General features: G+C 47.0%; 1 protein-coding gene across 2 annotated transcripts in view; it reads right to left on the minus strand.

Annotated features, from left to right (window-relative positions):
- Nucleotides 1-672: 672 nt before the first annotated feature.
- The window catches only part of ccdc51 (coiled-coil domain containing 51), an 11,639-nt gene continuing 4,388 nt past the window's right edge, over nucleotides 673-7,923 (minus strand). Inside the window, exons 1-6 of one of the 2 annotated variants that reach the window (XM_080000927.1) lie at nucleotides 7,386-7,479; nucleotides 7,154-7,289; nucleotides 6,610-6,747; nucleotides 6,295-6,459; nucleotides 5,413-5,619; nucleotides 673-2,190 (exon numbers count right to left, since the gene is read on the minus strand). In XM_080000927.1, the coding sequence (XP_079857053.1) occupies nucleotides 1,648-2,190; nucleotides 5,413-5,619; nucleotides 6,295-6,459; nucleotides 6,610-6,744 (1,050 nt within the window). In that variant the 5' untranslated portion in view covers nucleotides 6,745-6,747; nucleotides 7,154-7,289; nucleotides 7,386-7,479 and the 3' untranslated portion in view covers nucleotides 673-1,647. Of the gene's footprint in view, nucleotides 2,191-5,412; nucleotides 5,620-6,294; nucleotides 6,460-6,609; nucleotides 6,748-7,153; nucleotides 7,290-7,385; nucleotides 7,573-7,923 lie in introns of those variants that run through there. The other variant, XM_080000926.1, reaches the window with a different exon arrangement.

Below are 7,923 nucleotides of genomic sequence, written 5' to 3' on the forward strand. Positions count from 1 at the left end.
TTGGTTACCTGCAGCCGCTTGGTTACCTGCAGCCGCTTGGTTACCTGCAGCCGCTTGGTTACCTGTAGCCGCTTGGTTACCTGTAGCCGTTTGGTTACCTGTAGCCGCTTGGTTACCTGTAGCCGCTTGGTTACCTGTAGCCGCTTGGTTACCTGTAGCCGCTGGCATCAAGTTCAAGTCTCTGATGCTGGCCTACAGAGTGATTGCTGGGAATGCTCCCACCTACTTAAATGCTCTTGTAAAAGCACGTTACCCCCCGGATGCTGCGCTCATCAAATGGGCGTGGCCTGGCTCTGCCGGCCGTACAACCACGGCAATCCAGGTTATTCTCATTTGTAGTTCCACGTTGGTGGAACGAGCTGCCAAAAACGACCAGAGCAGGGAGCTCCCTCTGTCTTTAAGAAGCACTTGAAGACCCAGCTCTTCAGAGAGTACCTCCTCTCCTAACTTACAAGTACTTAGCACTACTTAGCAGTATTTATTGTTACACTAATGTCTCTGTCGCAATGTAGCTTGAATGTTATTCTCCCTTGTAAGTCGCTTTGGATAAAAGCGTCTGATAAATGATGTAATGTAAATGTAAATGTAAATGTAGCAGGAGAGTGAGACAGACAGCTGTTCAGGCCGTTGTTAGACAAGTAATCAGACAGACAGGCAGACAGGGGACGTGTTTCTCCATCTTTAATGTGTTAACTCATCAGCGGTGCCACCCCTCCCTTCCAGTGCAGATTAAAGGGGCATTCCCCTCAAACAAGCAGCAGGACTCAGCTGTTCCAAACTGTTTTGCATCATCCAGAGATCAAGAGAAAGCCAAGTTACCTCAACATGATGTCATAACCTCAACATGATGTCATAACACCAGTCATCTACCAGCAGGTCCATGTTCACCTTGTCACGTCAACATGCCGTAAAACCACTTTTACACGCGGTGTTTATGGCTGAACAACCACAACAGGGTGAGCAGGTGTGTCTCACGTTATCCTTATTATTACACAAACTCACTGAATACAATCAGACACTGAGACGCAATATGGATCTGAAATGATTTTAAAACCAGTGTCTAGTTTAAGAGCTTCCACTGAGAAAGATCGCCATGGCAACGTCGCAAAATATTCTCCTCCAAAAAAACTTCCCTACATGTGACTGATTCACTGTCGTCTTGAATCTTGTTGGAACGTGAGATTGCAAATTATAATTTCTATGCGGTGCCACCTGATGGCGCCACTAGCTAATGTTAGCTTTAGCATGTAGCAGAGTGATACCAGGGACGTGAAACCGGGTTGGTTAAACACCAAGTGGTTGCCGTGACAACCATCCTTATGAACAGATGAGCGGTCATTATTCAGAAATAACTGAACGCTGGACAGCGCTATGGACCAATCAGGATCCAGTATTCCACAGAGCCACAGTGTCATGAACACATCCTGAAGGTGACATGACGACATTCTGGTCTTATTACATCACGTGATGTTCCAGAGCCTCATGCAGCCGCTGTGGTCTCCGCATCAAACCATGATCCAGGGTCTTCAAGCTCCTCCCCAGGTTGCACACGCTGGCGATTCAACAGGAATCATTTGAAGTTCAATTAAAAATAAAAATCAAACATTTGATTTGAATTAAGAGTTGAATTGATGGGGGGGTCAGAGGTCATCCAGACCCCCGGAGCAGCAGGTAGAGCGCCGGGACGCTCAGCGCTGCCGTCACCACCGTCACCACCGAGTTCCACAGCAGGTTCCGGTCCATCTGGTCCCCCAGGGTCCTCTGGGCCTCCCTCAGGGTCCTCTTGGTGTCCTCCAGCCCCTGCGCCGCCCCTTCGCCGCCCCACGGGGGCCCCGGGCTCTGCGTCGGGGGCCCCCGCCGTCCCGGCTCCCCCAGCCGCTCCTCCAGGCGGGCGACGCCCTCCTGCAGCCCTCCCAGCCGGGCCGGCAGGGCCTCCAGGAGGCTCTGGGATCTGCGTCCGAGGGCGGCGAGCTCCCCCAGGGCCTGCTGGTGGGGCTCTGGGTCCTGGGGGGAGGAGGCCTGGACCGCTACTCCGCCCCCCTTAGCCCCGGGGGGGCCGGCCTCTCGCAGCGCCTCCCTCAGGATGCCTGCCAGCGCTTGGAGCTCCCCTTGCTGGGCGCGGTGGGCTTGCAGCACCTCCTGCAGGCTCTCTGGACCCCTGTGGGCCTCCAGTAGGAGGCTCTTCAGCTCCTGGAGACAAAACACAGTATTTCATGTGTATTTAAATACGTGCAATATATTGTAATAACATAGTCATCATTTAGACCTCACTCTCCATTGTCATCCTTACTCTGTTCCGACTACAGGATTTTGGCCTGATTTTCCACTCGCCCCAGGTCGGAGGTCAATCACAGCTGTGAGCGATGAGCTTGTGGTGCGAACCGATCACAAGGCATCAAGCAGGTTTAATATCTGGCGGTGACGGGATCCATCTCGTATTTAAATTCTGCATTTTATTTATTTATTTTCTACAGCGAACAAGAATCAAATTGAAAAATAAGAAGAATCTCGGTGTCGTTCACATGGATCTGACCACTTTGCTTTGTCCTGTCGTGTGCCCGCGGCTTTTTAGATCGGGTACAGAAAGCTTCCAGTATATTTATAGCAACAATCAATACTGGCTTCCACACTGCCACAGCCTTTCATTTCAATGTGCACAGAACACTATGGGTACGTTTGGGGTTTTTTCGACTCTACATATTCCGAGGTGTTCTCGAGGGACCTGGACACAGACAAAATGGCGGAGGTCGGCCAGAGGCTCCTCCGCAGGTTGACAGGAGGTCACGTGAGGTCACGTCGGCAGCGTCAGGTGCTCTTCTTCCTGTTCCCCTTCCCCGGGTAGCACGCATATGTTTTAAAGGTCACTTGACTCTCAAAAATGGTCCAATATAAAGTTAATTCAAGGTCTTTAAAAAGTCGCCAATTCTTTGAAATGTTTCATGTAATGTTTCAATCAAATGTACTTATTAAACAATTACAATCATGATTAAATGCAATAGTTTTCCCGGCCGCCACGGCAACAGCACGGTTCATCGTCCTCATCTTCTCTCCCAGAGACGCGGTGGAGCTCTGCTCGGGAGCAGCTCTGTCTGCTGCATCACTAACATGTCTGGTGGGCGACGGAGGCAGGAGTTTGCTCCACCAACTAACAAGGCTTGAAGCTGCTCTTCGGGCTGTTCCAACATGGCAGCATAACAACAGCAGGCTGCAGCCGGACCCGAGGGACCCGAGCGTCATGAAATATCATTTGGTGCCGGGTGAGTGAGGCTGTGAAACCATCAGACATGTTGTCAATGCATCAGTCACTGTGTCATTCTGTCATTTGATTGGAGCATGGAGGTGAGGAGGGGTCAGTGTGGTCACTCTGGACATGAAGTGGACCATGTAGAGCAGCAGCAGGAGAAACGCTCCTTTTTAAACCGTTTTACACATTATCTTGGGGATGGTGGCTCAGGAGGTAGAGCTGGTGGTCTAGTCATGTAAAGGTTGCTGGTTGGATCCCAGGCTCCTCCTGCTAGCATGCTGTAGTGTCCTTGAGCAAGACACTTAACCCCTCATTGCTCCTGATGGCTGCGTCCGTCGGTCTTTGAACAATTGTAAGTGGCTTTGGATAAAAGCCTCTGATCAATGTAATGTAATGTAATGTAATCTTCAAATTCCTGGAGGCCCAAGGCCAAAGCAGAGTCCCCACGTCCAGAGGAGGAAAAGGATGAAGTGAAGTGTGATGATCCTAACGACGTGGTCACACATCTGGATCACACCATCCTTCCAGGTCACAGAGGGATCCTGACACTCTTCTTCTGGACCTGGAAGGGTGGGGGTCCTGAGGGTGGAGGTCACATCCCATGATCATCATCCGTTGAGTCTTATCCTTGAGACGATGTCTCAAACCAGACTTTTTAAATCGGTGTTTTCCATGACTGAGTGACCGACTGACTGGCTGACCGACTGATTAACTGGCTAACTGACTGACTGACTGGCTGACACACTGGCTGGCAAATTTCAATGACATATTTCATTAACATATTTCAATGACTGTCATCTTTCAATGACATATTTCAATGACATATTTGTATGACTCATCTTTCAATGACTGTCATCTTTCAATGACTGACATCTTTCAATGACATATTTCAATGACTGTCATCTTTCAATGACATATTTCAATGACTGTCATCTTTCAATGACTGACATCTTTCAATGACATATTTCAATGACTCATCTTTCAATGACTGACATCTTTCAATGACTGACATCTTTCAATGACATATTTCAATGACTGTCATCTTTCAATGACATATTTCAATGAGTCATCTTTCAATGACTGACATCTTTCAGTGACATATTTCAATGACTCATCTTTCAATGACTGACATCTTTCAATGACTGTCATCTTTCAATGACATATTTCAATGACTGTCATCTTTCAATGACTGACATCTTTCAATGACATATTTGTATGACTCATCTTTCAATGACTGTCATCTTTCAATGACTGACATCTTTCAATGACATATTTCAATGACTGTCATCTTTCAATGACATATTTCAATGACTGTCATCTTTCAATGACATATTTCAATGACTGTCATCTTTCAATGACTGACATCTTTCAATGACATATTTCAATGACTCATCTTTCAATGACTGACATCTTTCAATGACTGACATCTTTCAATTACATATTTCAATGACTGTCATCTTTCAATGACATATTTCAATGAGTCATCTTTCAATGACTGACATCTTTCAGTGACATATTTCAATGACTCATCTTTCAATGACTGACATCTTTCAATGACTGACATCTTTCAATGACTGTCATCTTTCAATGACATATTTCAATGACTGTCATCTTTCAATGACTGTCATCTTTCAATGACATATTTCAATGACTGTCATCTTTCAATGACATCTTTCAATGACTGTCATCTTCCAGCACCTGTTCACATTCTTTCATAAATGTTTTATCAAATACTTATCAATAGTTTCATAAAACATTTTCAGCTAAACATTACATCAAACATTTCAAAGAGTTGCTGACTTTTTCAACACGTGTTCAATTATCTTTGTATTCAACTGACCTTAAAAATATTCCTCATGAATAAACATAATATATTGTTTACTCAGGAAGAAGAGCAGCTGAGCTCATGTGACCTCCTGTCAACCTGCACACAGGTAGCAGGCCACGCCCAGCTCACCTGGAGCACTGACATGGATGAATAAAGAATCCATCTGTCTGTCTGTCTGTCTGTCTACAGTATCTATCTATCTATCTATCTATCTGTCTATCTGTCTGTCTGTCTGTCTGTCTATGCGTCCATCCATGTATGTATGGTCACCTCTCTTTTGCCACAGTGCCTTCGAGCCACATGAAGTGTATATTAGATGTTAAATATTGAATATTCAGACCTGCAGCCGGACTCGGTTGATGTAGGTGGAGCCCATGACCCCGATCAGGGCCCCCAGCACGGAGCCGATCAGGGACCAGTTCTTGGTGCGCTCGGCTCGCGTGCGCTCCTTCTCGTGGCTCTCGCGCACGTTGGCCGACAAGGTGGCGAAGTGCTCGCGCTCCGAGCGCTCGGCGTTGTCGTACGTTGTCCGCAGACGCCGCTCCTCCTGTCCACAAATACACACGCTCTCAATAAAGCGTCAGCCACGTTACCACGGCAACTACACAGACTGAAATATCTTTAAAGGTTTTTTAATAATATCCACCCTGACACAATTCTGTGTTAATGCATTTTATGTAATATTAATTATTAAAGTGGTAATCCATTATCACATTTTTTTTTTTTTTTTTTTTAACAAATATATTTAACTTATCTGGTTATAAGCAACAACCATCCCATGTAATAGCGTCTCTATGTGCTCCTTCTCATTTCCTCTTCTCCCTCATCGCTCTAGTTCAGCCTCTTCCCTTCTTATCTTCCTGCCCCCCCCCCCCATGACCAAGACAAACAAAACAAAACAAACGAGTCGATGACAAGAAGAAAATCTTTGGAGAAAGGAAAGTGAAAGACGAGGGTAAACCTTGATGTTGGAAAACCTTATTGCACTGAATAATAATAATCTGACCACCACCACCAACAACAACAACAATAATAACAATAATAATAAAAAGCACAGTTCTACATGTTTGGGATTGGAATTATTTAGTTCTAAAAAAACTGTGGCAAGAAAAAGGTTGGAAACCCTGGTGTGATCCAGACGATGTGACGGATTACCACTTTAAAAGAGTGTTCTTATCATCATAACCATCATCAGCTGTGACATCATAGTCCTGCTGCTGACCTGCAGCAGCTTGTGCTCCTGCATGGCCAGCTCTGGGTACTGCGCCTCCTCCCGGGACACGCTCTCCAGCCGCTCCCTGACCTCCTTCAGGCGGATCCGTAGAGCCTCCAGGCTGAGGTGGGCCTCCCGCACCACCCGCCTGGAGTACATGAAGGCTGCTTCAGCCTGGGGAGGGCGACAAGAGAGACAGACGGACAGGGAGAGAGAGAGACAGACAGAAGAGAGAGAGTTAGAGACAGAGAGATCTGGGGTGTCAATCGGAACAACAGTCAAGAAGACAGACAGACAGACAGACAGTCAACAAGACAGACTGACCTCCGTGACCTTGCTCTGGGCGTGGTTGACCTCGTTGAGACCTACGAACTCCTCGTAGCGCCCCCACCAGTAGCCCATTGTTGCCGTGGCGACCTGAGCCGACCTCTGACCCCACTGCCGCCCCAGCCCCCCCATGTGCTGAAGAGGAAGAACACAGGACGGAGGAAGCTGAAGAATCAGTCTGACGCCGCCAAGCTAACGCCGCCACGCTAACGCCGCCACGCTAACGTCGCCACGCTAACGCCGCCACGCTAACGTCGCCACGCTAACGTCGCCACGCTAACGTCGCCACGCTAACGCCGCCACGCTAACGCCGCCACGCTAACGTCGCCACGCTAACGCCGCCACGCTAACGTCGCCACGCTAACGTCGCCACGCTAACGCCGGCTAAACCAGATTACATCACACGTCGGCGGCCAATCACGTCCTATAAGCCCCGCCCACTCAAATGACAGTACCGTGCTGCTACGTACTGTATGTGTGTACTATGATCCAGCCAGTGTAATTTAGTATGCGAGTAAAAAGAACAATGTCTTCTACGTACTACACTGTCACGTAGCTGCTCCACTTCCTTCAGCACATCGTCATGACGACGCTGCAGGAACACATGCCTGTGTCTGTGTCTGCCTCCCAGTGCATTGTGGGATACGCTCGCCAGCGTCCTGCGCAGTGTTTGCGTCCTAGGATGTTTCACCAGAAGTACTTGGTCATCCTGGTACTTTTGACACTATGTGCCGTGACGGAGGCCAGGAGGCTGCTCGGAGGGGTGAGCGTACCTGTAGGGCAGCCAGGGTGCGCTCCTTCACCAGCACCGCTCCTCCCTTCTCCTCTGGGGGGGCGGGGTTACTGGGAGGCGCGGTGCTGTAGGTTCGACCCAGACGCACTCTCCCTGAGGCGGACCCCGCCACAGAGAGGCGGTACACACAGCAGGAGCCGGGGCCCCAGAACAGGATCTGACAACCTCTGCAAGTACAAATATTACGAACAATAATGATGGACTGTTTTGAAACAATATTCATTATTTATAGAAGAACTTTTTATTCTATGAGTGTGACCTTTTGCATTCTCCAGGTCACTTCTGTATCTGTACAGAAACACACCATTCAATCTATATGTATAATGTATTATAAATTGTGTATTATATATTATGTATTATATATTATAAATTATGTATTATATATTATGTATTATATATTATTTATTATGTATTATATATTATATATTATGTATTATATATTATGTATTATATATTGTGTATTATATATTATATATTATGTATTATATATTATATATTATGTATTATATATTATGTAT

Source organism: Zeus faber, assembly GCF_960531495.2.
Source record: "Zeus faber genome assembly, chromosome: 5".
NCBI classification, from domain to species: Eukaryota; Metazoa; Chordata; class Actinopteri; order Zeiformes; family Zeidae; genus Zeus; species Zeus faber.